Source organism: Melospiza georgiana, chromosome 18 (assembly GCF_028018845.1).
Source record: "Melospiza georgiana isolate bMelGeo1 chromosome 18, bMelGeo1.pri, whole genome shotgun sequence".
NCBI classification, from domain to species: Eukaryota; Metazoa; Chordata; class Aves; order Passeriformes; family Passerellidae; genus Melospiza; species Melospiza georgiana.
In genome coordinates, this window is record NC_080447.1 from 2,863,156 (window position 1) to 2,884,455 (window position 21,300).

Genomic DNA, 21,300 nt, shown 5'->3' on the forward strand with positions numbered 1-21,300 from the left:
ACTTGTACTTACACTGTACACCTCTCTCTCCTGGTGGCACAGAAATCTGTGTTTTGCAGGCTCACATGCACTGCACTGGGGTTACAGGAGCTGCTTTAAAACATTCTCTGCATATTCACTGCTCCCTAAGCCCAGAGGTGGCACCACCTTTAGTGAAAAGCTGAACTGCACCAGAAAGGAGCATTACCTCAGAAAATAAACCAAAACACCACCCACCACAGACGAGCCAAAAGCCCAAATTCTGAACAGAACCACTAACCCAGCAGCTGCAAACTCAGCCTCAGCTCTGCAAACAGGCACTGCCCAAACACCTGCAGGTGATCAAAGCGTCCACCTGAGCACATCAGTGACTTATGGAATGCCCAGATTTGAAACCTGGCCCCAAGGTGGACAGCCAAAGAACTTGCCTCTGTTCCCAGGCACAGGAAATGCAAACACTCTTAGCAGTAAAACAAAATGTAACAAAGTTAAAATGTACTGTATTGTCACACTAGATGTATCACAGTGTAGGATTAAATACTCCATGGCAATTCTCAAGTTAAAATCCCTTAAACTCAACACAAATACAGCTGGCAAATCTGAACTGCCTGTTGCTACAGGTCATGCATCCAGCACTGCTGCACCTTCCCAAATGTTTCCCTGTGTGGTTTGTTACAAAGCACACATATGAAAAAGGAAGGGAAAAAAGAAAAGGGAAAAAAAAAATCAACCAGCCAAACAACAACCCCCTAAATGTGAGAACATTTAACCCCAGGGCCTTTTTGCATTGAATAAAATTTTTCCTTTAGTTTAGTTATTTGTCATAGAGAAGAGATCAAGTCACTTATGACTATTAGGGAACACAGGGGAAATTATCCATGCTAAAATATATGCTAATAAAGGAACTCAAATTTTTCCAAGAGAGCACTGCAGGAAACAAAATTTGCAAAGAATTGACTTACAAACAGGAAGCCGCCTTCCACCCCTCAGCCTTCAAAAGGTTTTCAGCCACATGCCTGGGAATATTAAAGACATCATTGCTCAACATTTGTTGACAGATTCTGAGCTTCACCAAATTTAGTTGTTACCAATGTTAATTCAATGTGAAAGACAAGGCAGTAATGCATGCAGTGCTCCCATTATGTATATCAATCTTTAATATTCAATTTGAGTTCCTAATTGCCTCGCTATCAATGTTCCAACCCACAGCAAATCCCTCCATGCCTCTGTAATCCACTGTTTGCCTGAGAAGGCTTTGCTTTTACAAACCTTCAGAAAGAAGAGCTCTCTACACCATCTGTAGACAGAGATACTGTGCAGAGATCTACAGGGCCTTGTGCCAGTAAAGAGACTCCAACAGTGCTTTAAAAACTTTTAAAGTTTGCCTTATGGAAAAGCGTAGAGGAATATGCTCTTTGTGATATCCCTGAACATTTATTAATTATAAGGAATGTGAACTGCATTATGTGCATGTCCATACTCCTTCCATTGTACACTCACAGGCAAATGAACTCTTAAGGGCAGGGGAGGAGGAATAGGAGAAAGAAGGAAAAAAATTGAAAATGTTCTGTGATGAGTTGGAAGTGTAATATCTGAGACAGACACTGCCAGAGGACTGAATTCCCCACCAGCAGGGAAATACACTGGATCATCTAACAGGCATTTCCAGCTCTAACTTCTGTGATTAATAATTTACAATCCACTGAAAAAAAATTTAATTATTCCTGTACAGCAAGAAAAAATCCTCTCTGGAATATGATCCATTTCTTCAGTTCAAAGTGAAATTATTTTAGAGATTTATATACCCCTCCAAAAATAAAACAAAAACCCTAAGCAAGTAAGACACACGTTTTCCTGAAAAAAGTCATAATCTCTTCCACAATGCCCATTAAAATCATTACAAACTCCACTTGTGTTTAATCAATCTAATCACAATATTGAGAAGCAATTTATGACTATTTACAAAATAATTAAGCTAGCCACTTAGTATGTTATCTTACATTCCAGAAAAGCAAGGGAATAGCAAACACCATCATCTGTGAGTGACCACCTTACGTGTATATTCACAGTGCCCTTGTTCCCACCATGTTCCAGTATTTTAAACAGTTAAATTTAGATTAATTGTGGTTAGGTTTGACACATTCTTCCTCTTCAATACTGAGAGCTGCATCACCCCTGTGCCAAATGATGAATCCCTGCATGGCATCCTACTCTGCAGCTCCTCAAGCTGGGCTTGCAGAGCGCTGAACAGCCTGGCCTGTTTGACTGGCTGTTAATTGGCCTCCAGGAAAGCCAGGCTGCAAAATGAGAGTCTCTACGAACTGTAAGGCTGGAGAATATTTGTTTACCTCAATTGCACATTAGGAGCTGTTTCCAACAATAGACGTGTTTTTTATTACTCCTTAAAACTATTTTTAAATGGCTACAACCCTCTTAAAAAGTCTCCCAGGGGTATGAGGAATTAAGCTAGAATAAGCATGACAAGTATATAAACTAGGCAATTTTATCAGGCTGTAAATCAGCATTACCATTTCAACCCTGTATTTATTCTTGTCTGAGCTAAGACAATAACAACTACACCTAGCATAAAAATGACTTTGAATATCAGCAATCAAAGATGATTAAACATTACATAGCAGGTTTAAACACAGTGAAACCTCCATAAAATTGCTCTGTGCAAAATGAAGAGAGGAAGCACACCTGTATTACACTTTGATTTGAGTGTAGCAAATTACTTTGTCAATCACATCATGTAATTTACTTCTGTGCCATACACAATGGAAAGATCAATACTGATGAGAAACTCATTTGCAGTGTGCTCACACTGGCAAATTTGGGTGAACTACACTGTACTGAGACTGCCAGACCAGCCAGTGTATGAATGGAATTATTTCAACATAGAAATGACAAAATTTGATTGACAAAGCAAATAATGTATTACACACCAGAATCCTGTTTTGAAACCATTTCCCCTTCAAGATTCCTGCACGATATTTTTAGTTGGGGTGGGGGGGGAGTGTAATTATTTCTAAATCACAGTATTGATTTTCCTGCCTTCTATCAAACTTCTGTATGCCTTAGCTGCACTGCTTCTATTTTGTTTCTGTACAGAAATTCTTGCTATTCTTCAGCTGTTCACACAGTTCTGGTTTATACATCTGCCCACGAGCACAAGTTTGTGAGCACAGGTACAGCCTGTGCGTAACACGCTGCCAGCACAGCAACATCCAAGTGCTGAAATTGCTTCTGTGAAGTCCTGGATATTCTGGGCTGCTGGCTTTTTTGAAGCACTCCCATATTTTTTGCAAGGAAAATGATAAAGAACTACACAGACTTCAAAGAAAATTGAAACAAAAAATGACAAGAACAAAGGTCTAATTTGGGATCTCAAATGTTGCAGTATCCCTTTCCCAATTAATGGTGACAGGATATTTTTCAAGATGCACGTACCCAACTCCCACAGTCTCCTCTCAGGATCAGTGTGCCAGTAAATTTTAAGAGGCATTTCAGTGTAACTGGCTGGTTAGCTCACAGAAGTTACCAAAATATTTGACTGTTATAAGGAGTTTTGCCTGCTGGCATAAAAAGCTTAGAAAATCAAAGCTGCACCCAGCTTCCCAAGGAGCAGGGCCTTGAAGCACAGCTGAGCAGCCACAACCCAAGTTGTGTGATCTTGGGTAGCTCAAGTCCTGTGTGATCAAAATGTCCATATTTATACAACTTAAAGAAAAAAGAGCATTTCCTGCCCATCTTCCCCAAAGACTTCAATGGAAATCACTCATTTCTGGCATTGATCCTCTCTCCCAGTCTCCCCTTCTCCATTCTCCAAGTGAGCTCCTGTGCAAACATCCTCCCCAGCAACAACACACCTGCAGTGACCTCCCAGCATCTATTGCAGGTTCTTATTTACAGTCACTCTGGAAACCTTCCTGTACCTCTGCCAGGTGAGCCCCTTCCTGCTCCTGTCACCAAAACTTTCCTGTCCAAGTCCCTCTGCACTTTCTCAAGACACTTGACACTCTCACCTGTTCAAAGCCAGGCTGAATCCACTCTGGTCTCTGCTTCTGTTCTCTGCCACACTCCTCTGTTCTAATTCCCCCAAATTTCAACTTTTGTCTTCATCTCTCTTCCACTAAGAATTCATTTTTTCTCCTTCTCTCCATTTAAGTCACTCCAGGAAACCCACTGCTCCCACCAGTGTTTTTCAGTGTGAAGATCACCAGGCCTTGTAGCAGCTGGGAAGCCAGGGAGGCAGAGATGTACTTCAAAACAATTTGTATTTGCTCCAGGCCTATGCACTCTGACTGCAAAGGAAGCAATTTGGGGCAAAAGCCAACTTGGAGCAAGATTTGTGCCCTCTTGTAGGGTTGAACAACAGTGAACAGCACTGATGTTCACAACACACTATTTTAAGACTTTTTAGTGAAGAAGAATTGCAATTTCCTTCCACTCTGCCCGAATCTCCACTAACACCAGAGCTGGCACCTGTGTCAGTGGTTTCAGCACTGTCTCAGAGTGAGGCCTCCAAAACAGCCCCATCTGGATTGCACATCCCTCTGGTCCATTTTTATATCAGAATGCCACAGTGGCCTTGCACAGGTTATTTAACAGCCTAATAAAACAGAGTCACTTCCTTCAGATCCTGCTGCTTTTTGAAACTCAGTGGATACGATGAGCAGGTGCCCTGTTTATTAACCAAGGATAAAACTGTTACCCCAACAAAGAGGTGGCACAGTAACTCCCCTTACTGAGCCTTTCCCTCAGTAACTCCCCAGCCTTTCCCTCAGGTAGGTGCTCAGGCAGATGAACATCACAATGTTCAGATCAATGTCCCAGCCCAGCCTCTCTGTTCCAGGAAATCCTTGCATGGTATCAAGTCCCTGTAGTGACTGCCAATTACAGAAGATGTCATTTCATACACAACTTCTGCACAGCTTTGTCAACTCAGCTATGGGCAGCAGAACCAGCCCAGTGCCATCGATTCTGCAGGATCATCCACCCCAGGTGTGCACAGAGAGGTGACAAGCAGAGAGTTACCAGAAACACTGGTACAAAGGTCTGTAAAGTGCAATGTGTTTTTGTGCAAAAGGGAAGGTGTTTTATGGAAGTTTAACAGGCAGACAAAAGACACAGAAGGGACACATCTGTGGGAAGCTCATGAGTAAATCCCACTAAAAATAACCAACATTTGAAAGTCTCATTACTTCATGTTTACCTCTTGTTTCAACGACTCTGACACGGAGATCCCATCAGTTGTTGTTTGTCAGAGGGGAATACGAGGGAGAGACTGTGACAGATCACAGTCACAAAGAACTGCTCAGTTAAAAAGAGAATCAAGAATCCTTACCCTTGTTCTGTCCTCAATTTCATAGATGCGAAGCTGCATGGGAACATTAAAGCTATGCAGGATATTTCCACCAAACACCAGAGAATCTACTGGAGTATAAACCGCGTGAATCCACCCTAGAGAGGAAAGCAGAGAACTGAGAATGCCTCGTGCTATGCAGCATTACAGAGCAATTTCAAATCAAATTTTAACAACCCTCTGCATCCCACTGTGCTGGGGATGAGAGGTTCAAGCAGTGAAAGGTTAAATGGGATGCTCACAGCCACACTTCAGGACTAGTCACAGCAGAAGGGCACCTTGTGACGTGCAGTCTTACAACCCCCTGTAAATCCGTTCTATTTATTCCCCCAACACTTGCAGTGTTTACTGAGCACACGCAAGTTTGTGACTCAACCACGTCCATGACTAAGAAGTAAACTCAGTCTGTTCTGTGCACTTGGCTCTCAGACTGGCACCTCCAGCATGGCTGCAAACCATCTCAGCAGTGGTGGTGGGCCAAGGGCTGTGCAACTGGACTGAGGCACACCAAACCTCCTTCACACTGCACACAACACACCTTCAGAGGTAAAAGATTGCAAATTATTACCAGCCCTCCTTGGGGGGTGAAAGTTTCATCACCCACGATCAACTTCCTGAATAACCAAGAAATCATTTTCACTGCAAGCCTCAAGTTAAGGGATTTAACATTTCTGATACTGGAGCTGATGAGACTGTTCTGACCCAATCCTACAAGGGACTGAATTAATTTCGCAGGCTCCAAAGAATCTTCTGTCACAATGAAAATCCAGGCACAGCAATTCAGGCAGCCACACACCAGCTCTTCTGCCTCTGCATTGTTTGCTTGGTCTGTCAGGAGCTGAAGCTCTGGCTATGCAAGACTGTAGCCTCTGATCTCTGCAGTGAAAAAGGAATTGATCCTGCTAATGATCTGGGACCCACAGAGACCTGACACTTTTTTTCCTCTTCTTTTTAATGAAAAGCATTACAATTTATAAACCAGCAGACAGCAAAGCAACATGGGGGGCAGTCAATTTTCTCCTGACTGTGCAGTACTTTCCATTAAAGCTGTGGCAGCTTTCCCTCACTTCCAGATCAGTGAGGGAGCAGGGAAATGCCATTCAGCCTAGAGGGTTTTCCAGCCAGCAGCCACAAAAGTGCTCCTCCACAACAATTTTTCAGCCATAAAGGCCTGCAAAGCTCTGTCTGGGAAGTCCTTGAGCCACAGCAGATGGCAGGACTGGGGCTCTCGTTTAAGGGCAGGTTGGTAGGAGAGTGATAGGAAGGAAAAGAAATCAGCATTAGAATTTTCTCCCTGGAAACACAAGCCCATCACTCTGGATATATTTTTCTGAATGGTAGAGGCTGGAGGGGACCTCTGGAGGTCCAACCCCATGACCACCAAGAGGCAGCTGCACAGAACTGTGTCCAGATGGCTCCATGGCATCTCCTGGGATGAAGACTCCACAGCCCCTCTGGGCAACCTGCTCCAGGTTTCAGTCAGTTCAGAGCTTTGACTGCACACACTACATGTGATGCATATAAAACCATCAGGTGGCTCATGGCTCTGGCAGCTCTCAGAATTATTCCATCTTTCCTTCTCTGGTCAGCATCATTTCAGTTACAGAGATCCAGCCTGTTTATTACTTCCAAATCCAGAACAATCAACTAGAGAGGATTTTTTTTTTTAATCTAAGGGTAGGGTGGCAACTACACACCTCAACATTATAAATACTTCACAGCTGGAGTAGTTCAGCAGCTCACATGAAATACATCAGTCTGTACTAAGAGCAAACTACTACAAAAATTCATGATCCTCATCCCAGTCTTTGGGAGGGAAAACAGATCCAAGGTCAAGGAAATTGGGGCCACTGCTTTCACTGGGTAAACAAAGATTTCTGTGGTTGGGGGTAAGACTGGAATCCAAATGCTGAGGCAAATCTGGGTCCCCAAACTCATTGGCCGGGTGCTGAAACACAGGGTTGGTCTGCGTGACAATCCACTTTAATTGTCAGGTTTAGAGATGAACAGACTGAAACTTGAAAAGGTGAAATGACTTTCATGGCCCCACCAGTGAGTGGTGGCAGAAGACAGCTCAGAACCAGGCAGTGACCAGCAGAACACTGAGGAGCCCTCAGCACCCTTCCCACAGCAGCTCTCTCAGCACTGTGTCAATGTCCAACCTTAGTGCAGCTGTTATTTTAGTGAAATTATCAACATCATTCAAAATACAATCTGCCATCAAATATTTACAATTTGATTATTAGGAATAACTGGGCTGATTCTTGTCCTATTTGAAAGGTTAAAAGGAGATACCCCCTCATTTAATAATCAATAAAATTAAATCCCATCAATGCAGTTGTTCTTTGGGTGGGTGCTTCCACTGAAACCACACAGTAGCCTTCTCCTACAAACTGTATTTCCTCAGTGAACATTTCACACTGGAGGGCAGCTGGTTTCATTGTTTCCTGGTCTTTCCTGGTCTCTCAACAAACCCTTCTTGACTTCTCATGCTACCCCTATGAGATGCTGAGGGTTTTTGTGTTAATAACTGCTAGACTTGTTTGGTAGTAGCCAAATATTTTTGGGAGAAGTGTGGGAAGATCTATCACTGGCTTGAGCCAATGCTCTAACAAATGGTGTTCCAGACATGACAAACCCTGCACAGAAAGAATAATGAACACAAATATCATTTCAAGCATCCATTCTTGCAGAGCTGGTACAGTGCAAACTGAAAATCTTCTGTAAAGTATCTGAAACAACCTCTGGCTCTGTGGAGAAGGTCTTTAATTCCCTACTTGCATTTATAATCCAGGACTAAATATCTTACAAGCAATTAGTACCTTCATCTCCCAACTGCTGAATTAACTGAACACTAGGTCCTTCAAGCTGCAAGTATTTCTAATAACAAGACTGAAAATATTGCTGTTAATGACACAGTTGTCAGTAGCTGAACCCTTTAAAACACAGCAATAAAATCCATCAGGATTGGGAAAAGAAAAATAAACGAGAGACCAAGCAACAAAGTCATCCTAATAAAGTCCTGGGAAGTTCCTAGCCCTGCCAGGGCAGGGATGATTTCCAGGCACAGCTCTGAGATGGGCACAGATGATGCCTGTGGGTGCCCTCAGTGCTGGGGATTCCCAGATTTCCTGCAGTCCATGTGCTCCCACAGGCAGCATCCAGCTCAGCCCCTCTGCAGGACACAGCCCTGTCAGAGGAGTCACCTGCACATAAAATAGATTTTGGTCACTCAGCTGTGCAGCATTTCAGTCACACTGCATCCCAAAATAGCTCCCACTTGCCTGAGGAACGTACGTGCATAATTGGAACTGCAGAGACACGAGCACCAAGAGGTGGATTCCAGGGACACAGGACAAGGTTACACAAAAAAGATGGGAAAACTGACAAGGTACAAAATCCCAGCAAGATTGGCACAGATGTTACAGAGGAAAAAAGCCAACATGAAAATCTCTTGTTCTAATACTAACCAGGCTGTGTGTGGAGAAAAACTGGAGGTCAGCACCAGAAAAGTAGAAGTAGGAGGAAAGAGAGATGAGCAGAAAACAGGAAACAGTTTCCATCAGGGTAATGTATTGTGGAAATGAGCTCTGAGGAAAGAGAAGCTTGGATGGCACATTCAATCCATTCCCACAGCTTAGCTACAGAACGACTCAGAAATAAACTGAGGAGGATGAATGTTCATTGTGACCATTTGCAAACAAAACCACCCATCTTGTTCAGCTCCCCAATTACCAGGGTTTTTAAAGGAGAAGACAAACCCCCAGAGCAGGAGGTGCTGCACGTATGGGGAAGACAAAAGGGCAGCCAAGGGATTTGCTTTAATGCCATCCATCACACCCCTGCCTCACCTTCACCTGTGCTGTTACATTTTGCTGGATGCACTGAGGGTCTGTTGACATTTCAGATCATGTCACCTGTGCTGAACAGCCTGTCATGCCTGCTCCTGTGTGTCTGACTGCCCACTCTCACAGCACAAACCTCCCATAGAGCCCCAACACCTCTGGAGTGAGTTCATCAGTTCTGTCCTCAGTGACTGCTCTGTGCTGCTCACACAAACCCAGCTCCTGCTGCACAATCTTCTGTGTTCAATGGCTTCATGTGAGCCAGGAGATAACACCTCACCTCTTGGGAACTGTCTCACAAACGGAGAAAAATGCCAAAAATTTCATTTTATCCTTAATGCTAAAAAAAGCAATGGAATAATATCAGAACAACTGGAATAAGGACTGAAAAAATCAAGTCAGTGGAACAAGAAATCGTTAATTTTTGTCTGAAAGCCACAAACAAAAGCACCTGCTAAATATTACCTCAAGCTACAATTAAATCCTACAGATGAGAGGAGGACATTGCCTGTGTGGCTTTGAGGACCAGCCATGAGCCAGGAAGATTCTTGCCCGTGGGTGACCATTTATTCCCCAAGCAGTGCCAGTGACAAGAGGTGGAACCAGCTCCAGTCCTGCCCAGCACAGCTCAGCCACGTGGGATAAATGGATTTGGGAGCACAGACACTGCAGTCACTGCTCACAGCCCTCATGTCAAGCCTCAATAAGAAGACCATCCACTTAAGGTTTTTCTGAAGTTGATGGTTTTTATTTCAGCTCCTGGCAATCAATAAGTGCTTTTTCCTTCCCAAAACAATCCCAGTGTATGAAGCCAAGCCAAGACTGAGCAGGAATTCTCTTCAGGAGACTCAGAAATGCTCTCAGCTGATTTACAGTTATGAATTATTCCACCACTCCTAAGATACACTTGAATATTTAGATGTTATCATTTCTAGTAAATCAAGAAGGTAAAATTAACAGTAACAAACACTTTTTCTGAACAGTTAAAAGAAAGATATGATCTCATTATCTTCTGAATTTTATAAAACAAGTATTATTAAATATTGCAAACTTGTTAGAAGATTTCAGTGGGCTGCAAATTCCTACTCAAGGATGCAATCATCCATCTGAGAATAATGAAAAAGAATATTAACTTATAAAGCTATGGGGCAAACAGCCTACAAGCTCCAAGCCAAAACCATGCTGCATCTGTTTCCATTAGTAACTGAACTGATATTTTGCCTTGTGATATTGAAGTTGCCACACATTTCTCTGCAATTCTACAGCAACTTGGGGCGGAAAAGATGAAATATATATGTCTCAAAAATAAAAAGTGACTAAAGAGGTAACCTGAGAGTGGGCACTGCCAGCAAATCAAATCTCAGAAGAAGAATGACTGCATCATAGCAGTGCCCACAACCAAATCTATCAAGGAAAGATCATGTTTACATTTTAAAAGTGAAGTATTTACTAATTCTGCCCCAGTAGTACAAGTAATACAGCAACTCTCAATCTTAAATTGTTTTTAAGAATGAGGCAGAGCTTGGCATTAGGAACAGAATCAAAAATCCAGCATCACGCTGTCACCTTCCATCTGAAAGCCAACACTCAGAGCAAAAAGCCTCTCCCCTCTGATCCTCCCCACAACCTTCTTCATGTGGTCCCTGAGGCTCCAGGCACGGAGATTCCATTAATGTCAGTGGAAACTCCCAGAATGGGAGAAGCTAAACAGGAACCAAACCCAGGCAGGCAGCTCTGCAGCCCTAGCACAACACCCTGCAAAAAATGTACCAGCCACAATTTAATAGCCTGTCATTCTCCTGCTGGAAGGGCTCTGTGCCACCTTCTGGCCCCATCACACAATAATCCATCAAACTCTCACTGGCACAGCAGAGGTGACCCAGGACCACACACTCCTAATAGGCAAAATGCCACTGATAACCACTGAGACAGCATCTGAAACACCCTGAATCCCTGCAAATAGCTGCCTGCAGTCCACACAGAACATCTCTTTCTGTCCACTCGCCTTCCCAAAAACATCCATCTGAGAAAGGTCATTATTTCTGCATTTGACTGGAGACAGGAACTCAGGAGCACTCTCAGGTAACCACAATAATTAAGAGAGACTCTAACAGCATGTTTCCATGCCAAAGGCCCTCAAGTGCAGTACAGAGAACATAAGAAAAATAAAGTAAAACAAACAGCTTACTCCTCAGTGGAACACTGCCAGCTCCCAGGTGAAACACAACTGTTATGAAATTGCATGCAGCAACATGAGAAGTTTGAAGAAGAACCAGAAAGGAACATCACTCAGTTGACAGCAGGTCACCCTGTCTGGAGTTTGATCACAGGAATGTTGAATAAATCAGCACTGCAGAAAACGCTGGAAAATGCACCTTGGCCCATAACAACTCACTGTGCTGATGATACTGAGCTCAATTCCTCCCTGATACCACAGCTGGGGTCGTGCTCTCAGTGCTCTGCAGGGTTACAAACACCAGCAGAAATCTACTGGTTTAAACTTAATCCTGAAAGGATGAGGGCAGTGATGGAGAGGAAAACACCCTGAGGCCCTGGTGAGCACTGTAATTATGCCTTCCCTGAGAATGATCCCCATTCTTGTCCAAGTGATTTCTACTTTTGGGGATTTACTGGATCTACTGCTGATCCCAGATTCTCAGACAAACCTTCCATTTCCCAGCACACTGTGATTTCACTCCCTCACTTGTCTTCTTAAAGTCTTCTCTACCTACTTCACCCTCACAGTGCTATGGTAAAACAGCATTTCTAGGACTACTCCCAGAAATTACTTGAAAGCAGAAGCAGAGCAGGATATTTCATGGGAAAGGTCTCTTGCTGAAATGTTCCCCATTCACAGCCCAGCTGAGCACTAATTCCCCTACACTTTCTGTGAGCAAACCTGTAATTAGAAGGTATTTCCTCATGGATGAGTTGAGGCTGGTCAAGGGTTTATCAGGCTCAGTTGAAAATACAGGACACGCTGGTTTTACAGACATCCATAAACAGAATCTAAACACCAAGAACACTTCTAAAGCACATAAAAACCACTTTCAAACATTAACTAACATGATATGTGCACAAACCAGAGCAAAGAGGTCACAGGAATTGACCTGCTTTACACAGCTGTGCTCAATTCACTGACCTGGAACAGCCTTTAATTAGGCATTTCCATACTCTTAAAACAAAGGCAGAAATAATGCCCTTTCACACAAATAAGAGATTTGCAAATAAGTTTTCCAAACAACATACAGCAGAGCAAAAATCCATGAATCTATGAGGTGCTTAGAGAGAAATTATTCATAAATGCTTTTCAAATCTGGCATGGAGCCTAAAATGTCTGAGGTATTGGCATTTCTGTACTTGGGGCTTTCCTAAGAAAACAGACACTCCAGTCAAAAACCCATTTGGAATCACTTTGTGTCAGCCACCATGTTACAGCTGTGTCCTGTCCAAGCTCCCACAACCTGCAGGGTTCCAGCTGCTGAACATGACTGAACTGAAACTCTTACTTGTAGGAGGCTTTTCACAGGAGGATGGAGATAAATAGAGGATGCAGTAATGGGATCTAAGCAAACAGCACAGCCACACTCAAACACCCAGTTCAAACAGTAACAGCACAGTCTGACCTGTTTCAAGGCAAGATCTAATTCCTCTAACAGATTAACTCCTCCACCCTTTAAGTCATTTTGCCTGTCATCTCCCAGGCTGATTCTTACCAAATACTTACAAATGTGCACATTTGTGGCCTTCAATTGATCCTACCACCACTACCCAGATGAGAAGAGCACTGTCCCTGTCTCTGCATGACCTGCATTCTCTCTGTTTCTAGGGTTAAAAAATAATAATCCTATCTCCACAGAGTAATTAATTCCAACTGAAAAATTACCAGCCTGCCTTTGTGTCATGTAGAAAGTTTACCTGTATTTACTTCCCAGGCAATGTGTTAAATTATTATAAACAAACTTACAGTCCCATAATAGTCACAGAAAGCAAAGTCTGATATAATCTTAAGTGAGGGATGTTACACATTCCACCATCCTTAATCCAATTTAGGCAGGAGCAGACAGGGCTGAAGCATCAGCCTCCAAATCTACAACTATTTGGTGGCTTTGCAGGATGAGCCTGGACCATGCAGCACAGCTACTGAGGTGGGCAGCAGTGTAAAACTGAGGTGCCTGGGCTGCTGGAAGATGTCCAGATTCAGCACCTCTGAACAGTGAGAACAATGAAGCTGTTTCCCCAAGAAGCAACCTGAGGGAGCACAGCACCTGCTCTGCCATGGACTGGAATCTCTCCTGAGTTCCACCAGGACCCACCTCTGGCTACAGATAGAGGCAAAGAGGCAAGTTACTGAACTGCAGGTGAAGCCTGCCAGAAGAGATCACAAAGAGAGAAAACTGTCTTTCCCAGAAAGCCAACAGCAGCAGTCAGTGCAGCTCTGATGAGAAGTGGTGAACTGACAGCTCCAGAGGCCCAACTCCCCTCTCCTTTCTCCCACTACACACATGATCACTGCACACACCTCCTCACAGTGCATCTCCCATCAGTCTTAATTTCTGGAAAATGAAGCACATTTAGTCCCTGGCCTTTCTTGTGCCACAGCAAAAAAAGGAGGTCAGTATGGGGTTTAGGTGTGAAGAATTGTTTTACACAGAGCTGTCAGTAAAGCACAATCCCAGTCATTCCAGGTTAGTTAACAGGGATACCTGAAGGAATGAAGAAGGTGTAGCCTTGTTTCAGCTCAATTCTTTGGCATCGTTCCACCCTGTCTCCCAGAAAGATATCACTTTGCTTTCCTGAGAGAACCCATTCTTCATAAAGTTCTAGATTCTGCAGAGTAGGTGGAATCAGCCAGAAGATCTAAAAACAAAATGAAGATTTAATTATTACCAACAGTCAACAAAAAGAAACAGCTGAGAGACTCCACCAAGGCTACAGTGTGTCAGGCAAATGAGCTCCTTTCTGCATGGAACATTTGTTTTCCAGGTGCTGTACACAGAGGCACACACAGACAGCAGCAGCAATTAGCCCACGTGCTGGAAGTGCCTGGGTAACTGTCACTTGTCATCTCTCCTCCAGAAATATCTTACTCAGGAGCTGCCTGTGCTTTACCTGCAGCTCAGAGCAGTGTGTTGGTACAGACAGGAACAGGAGCTGCACCATGACTGACTGCAGCTCCAACCACACAGTGGCCACACTACAACTGGGAAAAACATCCTGAACCAGGAAAGATGGCAACACAGCTCCACATGCTGTGTATTTTAAGGCTTCTGTACCCTTTAATGTTTCAGTTCTGGCTTATTGTGCTGTACACACAAAGAAACGTGGAATCTCTAAAAGGAACAGAAGCTTTAGCTACAGAGACTTGTGAGGGCACTCTGACCCAACAAGGGCACACACAGCCACATCTCCCTGCAAGATCCTTCTGGACCACAGCAACAGCGAGCCCAAAATCGCCACCACCAGCAAATAACACATTTGGGATTTCAAATAAATCACTTGTTTGTTTCATAACAGTGACTGGTGTCCTTCTAGTTCAGTAAACTCCATGTGTATCAACAAAGCTGCTGAAATAGTCTGATCACTGGCTGATCCCCTCAAGGAAAAAAAAAAAAAAGAGAGAAGGAAAAGGGAAAAAAAGAAAAGAAAGCAACCCCTCCTCTCTAAGAGGCATAGAGAAATAAAACTAAATATCAAAAAAGGTTCACCTACCTTCCCCCCACGGAAAACGTGATACCACACTGAAGTGCCACCAAAATCAATATGAAAATCAGTGAAGCATCCTTTCACACTCATCAAACAGTACCTGCAAGTAGAGTGAAGGACAAAAATGAATCAGTCTGAAACAGTATTTTTCACATCTTAATTTGCAGAGGTTAACTGCCTGTGCAATGCTGCTTCCACCAATTAAGTTTCTGCATTTATAGCACAGGAATTTGTCTCATGAAGGTAATGAGGTTTCTGCTGAAAAATACGTCTCTCCATGTTTGAGTTTGCTGTTCATACAAGAGGAATTAAAGCTTCCAGAGTTAGGGAACAGAAAAACATTAAAAGTTAGGCTGTTCAGAAATATTTCCTATGGCACTGCCTGTCCCTGGGGTGATCTGTTTAATGCTCTTCTTCATCACTTCAGAGATACAACCTTCAGCAGAAGTTGTACACAAATTGCTGCAAAGTTTTGAAAAATGTAATTTGCTTATAAATCCTCCTGAATGTTCTTTACCTACTTGCCACTCATGCCATTTTTGCAAGGATTAGGGGACAGAAACCTCATTTGGCAAACTAACTCCTTTTTGTTCACATTTCTAGGCATTCTGCATCAAAACACATAAAGGACCCAGCTGGCAGCCACACTAACTATCAAATCCACTATTTTTTACGCCGTCTTGATAGAGGATTTGAACAATTTAAAGTCTGCATTGCTGGAAAAGACACAAGAGCTGTGGTCTGGCTGCAGGAATCTCCAGCCTGCAGCCACCATCTGTAACTAATGGCCGAATCACAGCCGCCCTCCTCACTGTAGGCACCTTTGCAAACGCAGGAAACACACACCACTTAACCCACTAACCTCTTTTCCTTGTTCCGGTCTCCGTTTCATGGCTTTTTTTTTTTTTTTTTTTTTTTTTGGTTTGCTTTGGTTTTTAAGGGGAGTTATGGAAACACTACCGGAAGGGGATTTGTTAAAAAAAAATAAAAAATAAAAAAAAGGGAAAGGATTAAAAAAAAAAAAAAAAGGTTTGATTTAAGTGTGTCTTTTCCTGCTCACATTCAGGTAGGAGAAGCTCAGCAGTATGCAGCCGGCGTGCAGAAGTCCCTGTAGATGATAGGCTGGGAAGGACCTTACCATGTGTCTGCAGCAGGCTGGCAAATCACAGCCACTCTGGGTCCATAAGAGCCGCTGCCTAGCAACCACATCCCGAGCCGGAGTTGACAGAATGATACGCAATGCTGTCATGAAGACAGTCAATTTGTGGGCTTCAAAAAAGGTCCTGCGCCTTCATCTCACAATTAAAACCTCTCCTTGTGCAATTACACGTCTCTCCTCTTGCCCACTCTGGAATTTTTTAAATTTTTTTTTTTTAATCCTTCAGAAGCAGGAAGAAGCTTTTGCTGCCCCTGGGGTATTTCAGATGCTTCAAAAATCACAGCTAGCCAAGAAGCTGTCTACACTCTCAATATGCTCCATTTCAAAATATGAGTCCTTCCCTCCCAAACACTTTTTTTTAAAAATTCTCCTTTTATGTTTTCTCTACCAAGATGTTGTTGATTACAAGTCAGATAGAATTTAAAAACAATAAAAGAAGCCCAGAAAGGAAGTTGCTTTTCTTTCAGCCAAACTGCAAAAAGTCACAGATTGAATAATTATTGCTCATTAGGAAAAAAAAATCAGCATAGAAATTCTCAGCTTGTAAGCACTGCTGAGTGTTAGAGGTTCATGTTGTTTTAAAGTAAAAAATTCAAATCCTTATGGAGTCAATTATTTTCAGTTTCTAGAAGGCCAGATATAAAATACATCACACTAACAACAAAAAATTCCTAGACAGTGCAACCTATCAACAATCACCCCCTGAATTAAGATATTCTGGAAGAGCAAACATGGCCTGGGCATTAGCTGGTTTTAGCTGTTCCTCAGTAGTCAAAAATCTAAACCTGAAGCAGGCAAACTGTTTATGTTCAGAGAGGTAATAACAGGATTGAATCCTGTCAAATCAAAGCGCTTAAAATTTAGTTTTGTGAGGAAACACCAAAGCAGGTATAACTGTGAACACACAACTCTTTCTTTTCCTCATTTTTCCTCATTTTCCCCTCTGTTTTCCTGAAACTCCTCTAAACACAATTTCCACTTCAGTAAAGGTGATTTTAGTGAAAGAGTCACTTATGGCAATTAATAAAAACCTGCAAAGCATTTGGAAAAATAAAGTGTTTTTCTTTCCATCCACAAACAAGCCATGCCTTAATTTATGCTGTTAATCTCCCAGGCCTGCTTTTGTCCAAGCCCAACAGCTCCCGGCCGGCTGAGGAGCCTGCGGGAGGATCTTCCGCCATCCAGCTCCCTCGCTGGCTGCCAGAGTCTGGCACAATGCCTTTGCATTGACCTCTGCAGCTTCCTCTCCCGATGTACACCGCAGTCACATGGTCCCAGCGCACTCCATGCCACTGCTCATCTCGGGCACCAGCCCCGGCCAGCGGCTCCTCATCGCCAACAGCTGCTAATTTGGGGAACCACTCAACTTTTCAGGGTTTTCCATAACAACGGTGGGGAAAAAATAAATAAATGAAAAAAAAAAAGGAGGGGGGGGGGGCGGGAGCACTAACACAGCATCTACTCTGAAAGAAATCTAGGAAATACATCCCACTGTGTGCTGTGGCCATGGCGCTCTGGGCCAGGACAGGTACAGCGGCTCCAGGAGCACAATCCCATATCAGGCATGGGGAGACAGCCTGACCAGAGTTACACCCTGAAAACACAAGCAACCCAAAAGATGCCCCAAGTTGAATATTTTCACAACTGCTACCACATCCAACCCCTGCACACTCCACTTTATCCCCCTGCACAGCCTCAGTCAGGGTTTTAAAACACGCAGCTGCTTGTAATCGGTTTGGGGGGAGCTTCCCTTCCCAAATGAAGAGTTTGGTTTGTGTTCTCCACAAGCCTGAAATTTGTCCAGTTAATGTATTGTTATTTTGGAGGAAAGATTTATGATGTGGAAAAAAAGGGGAACTTCTCCCTCCCACCCCCCCCTCAAAAAAAAAAAAAAAAAAAAAAAACAAAAACGAAAAAAAAAACCCACAAACATCTGGGGAAATTTCTTAGAGAAATGATGCGAAGAAATATGGAGTAACCTGCAAACTCACGAGGAAGAACAAACACAGAGATCCAAAAAAAGAGAGAGACATGATACAAATGAAGCTAAACCACTAAGCAAACACAGCGAGCTGGTAACACAGGAACAACATAGACACCGCTCCATAAACCAGCGCAGAGCCCACACTCCCAGGCAAACCCACAATGCACTCGCCACGCATCGCTACAAACCCGCAAGCAAACAGAGAAACAAAGACAGCGAGAGCCGCGCCGGGATGCGAAGGCAGCGGCGGGCAAGGCAGCAGCGGCAGCGTTCATGCACATGGGCCCGGCGAGACGCGAGCGGACGCACAGGCAGCGGCGGCAGCAGCGTTACCCCGAGCTCAGCTCCTTCTCCCCCGCAATAGGCACCGCGCACCATACGGCTCTATTCCCTCTGGCATTGCGAGGGCTCCCCTGCCACTGAGCTCAGCCCATAAACCACTCCCAAACCCCAGCAGAGGCTTCTGTTTTTTGTTCGGGCCAATGAGAAAAGTATAGCTCACTCTTCCTTCCTCCCAGGAGCAGCGCCGGCTGGTTGAAATCCCCGAGCCTGAAACCGAATACCACAGACCCATGAGCCAACTGCAAGTGCCAGCGCGGGGAAAGGCGCGGGCCTGGCTGCCCATCCCCGGGCGGGAGCGCCGCTCCGGGCGTCGGGGGCGAGCGGCCCCCGGCAGCATCCCGGCCCCGCGGGGGCCCTTGTGCCGGGCCTGCGAGCGGGGAACAAAGGCTACCTCGGGGCGCCTCGGCCCGCACCGACAGCGCTCCCACACTGGGGCCCTGCAACTGGAAGCCACCAATTGCGCCGCAAGACAAAAGAAACCATTGTCACCCGGCAGGCACCGGCCCGGCTGCCGCCCCCACCCTCGCCTCACCGGGCAGCCACCGGCCCCGCCGCTGGGGGAGGGCCCGGCTGCCCCGCGGGGATGAGGGATGAGCCCCAGCATCCCCTCACGGAGGGCCCCGGCTTCCCTCGGGGTGAGCCCTGGCTGCTCTGCGGGGATGAACCCGGCTTCCCTCAAGGATCACCCCGCTCTCCCGTTAGGGATGCGAGCCCCGGTTCCCCGCAGAACCCCAGTACCGGAGCAGCCCTGCCCGAGGAAGGCCGCTCGGAGCCGGCCGGAGCGGGCCCTGCGCCCTGCCGGGACCAACCTTCGCCCCGTGCCCGTCCCGAGGAGCGGTACCGAGCGCTCCCAGCCCAGGGGAACGAACCAACTCGTCACACACGGTGCTCACCACACCCCGCGCACTTCAAACGCACATGAAAGGCCCGGCTCCTGCCCCGAGGGGGTTACGGTCCGAGCCAGCCACACACACAAACAACACCGAGATAACAGGAGCCAGTTTTCTGCCATGCACCGCAGTTTGTGAAGTGCCTGCAAATCACACTCTCAGACCACACTGGCACCAAAGCAAGCGACAACATTTCCCTCGTCGCACCCTTGCCCGGTCCCAGCCCCAGTGGAACACCAAGGGTATGAGGGGTGGGCTCGGATTTTTAAATTTTTTTTCCCATCACAGTGAACTGAACCAAGCCAACAACTCACTGCGAGCCAGGCCTGTCTGCCCCTGGAACAGCACTTTGGTGTCTGTGAGAGCACAACTCATTTCTTCATCCTGTGACAAGGCTGTTCAGCTCCAGGGCCACCACAAACTGTTGTAAACACTGGTGGTTATTTGAGTTACATGTGTGATGCTGCTCCTCCAAGTTCTACCTGAAGGAGGATTTGAGAACTCATGCACTGATCTGAAGATATCACATTTTATTTACTTTGCTAGCTTGGAAAGTCTTAACGAACATGCACTTATTGGTGTAAATTTTTTTGCAGAATTCTATTTATAGAGGTTTTGTATCAAAAGCAATCCACAAATGGCATACAAAGTGCAGACAAGTCTCTCACATGTACAAACCAGTGCCAGGTTGCCTTGTGGGACCTGCGAGCTCCCTCGGTTCCCTGTCTCCAGAGGCACCCTCAGCTTCTAATTAGACCACAGCTCAGCGGAGCATTTTAGCATCTGCTTAAATCCATCCCTACTTAGTAAAGGAATGAATAGAAAGGAACGGATGGCTGAACAACAGCCTGGGAGAGGGAGAATGGGGCTGAGGACATGCTAACAGAGCAGCATTCCTTTGAGAACAGGTAGATGTTTCACACAACATACCCCATCCTTAACTGAAGGCCAGCATCATTATAGAGACCTGTTACAGCAGTGCTTAGATATTTAAAGTAATAGAAAGAATTTTGAAGGTAAAAAGGATGTTGCAGTGACCAAAGCCTTCATTTTCATTTGTTCCACAGCACAAATATTACCAAGTTCTTAGAAATTCCTGGTACTGTTTCATGTCCTGAACTGTAGCTATTCACTGCCACTGCCTTGCAAATAATCTTGCAAGGCTACAAACACAAAACCCAATAAAGAGGATAATAATTTCAGCAGGGCTCTCTCTTTTGATAAATGAAAAATCAAATTAGTACTACTTTTTTTCTTTTTTTTTTTTTTTTTTTGGGTTGACTCAGCTGTATCCAGATTGCTTCAGTTCTGGATGAATTTAAACAGAAAAACAAATCTCAGCCTGTTGTGAGCTACCTGAAAATGGTGTTGGTGATATAACAAGCTTCTGCCTCTAAAAGCTGATGTTAAAATATCATTGCCTTTTTCTGCTAGCTCTTGGTTACACTGCATCTCCCCACTCTCATCCAGGATCCCATGTCTGCAGGAACTTTTCTCAGGAACTGCACCCTGAGCTGTGAAAGAGGGGACTTAAACTATTGCCCCACTTAATTCAGTCCTCTGAGGCTCCTGAGGTAAGCAGCCATTACTTACAGGCAGAAACATAACTTTATTACCCAGAATTTTGGAAGGAGTGAGTGGTGCAGGTCCAGGCGCGGGGCAGGGCGCTCTGGTACCCGAGGCAGCAGATGGAGCGTTCTCTAACTTCACTCCCAGCACGGAACTCGACGTGCAGGAGCCAAGACAGACATTTGTGTCTGGTAATGCCATCTGTGTCTGCGAAACTGCGGCGCTCTCGCTGGAGTGCTTTTTGTTTGTAGGGAACACGTTAATGGTGGGGATGGCATACTGCAAACTCTCAGCATTATGGGAATGCTCAGAGCGAGAAAGGAATGAATCGATCCCATTTCTGAGCAGCAGTCATTAATAAAGCATATGAATATAGATGATTCACAGAAAAGAATGGGCAGTGTGAAGCAAGTGACTCCACAACTGAACATGATTTCCTTCATAAGGGCTCAGACTCTCTG

General features: G+C 44.7%; 1 protein-coding gene across 1 annotated transcript in view; it reads right to left on the reverse strand.

The window, feature by feature from the left end:
- Positions 1-21,300, reverse strand: part of KDM2B (lysine demethylase 2B) — a 103,229-nt gene that overhangs the window by 53,708 nt on the left and 28,221 nt on the right. The window contains exons 7-9 of the mRNA XM_058037194.1: positions 14,902-14,995; positions 13,896-14,049; positions 5,327-5,442 (exon numbers count right to left, since the gene is read on the reverse strand). Of these exons, the coding sequence (XP_057893177.1) occupies positions 5,327-5,442; positions 13,896-14,049; positions 14,902-14,995 (364 nt within the window). The remainder of the gene's footprint in view (positions 1-5,326; positions 5,443-13,895; positions 14,050-14,901; positions 14,996-21,300) is intronic.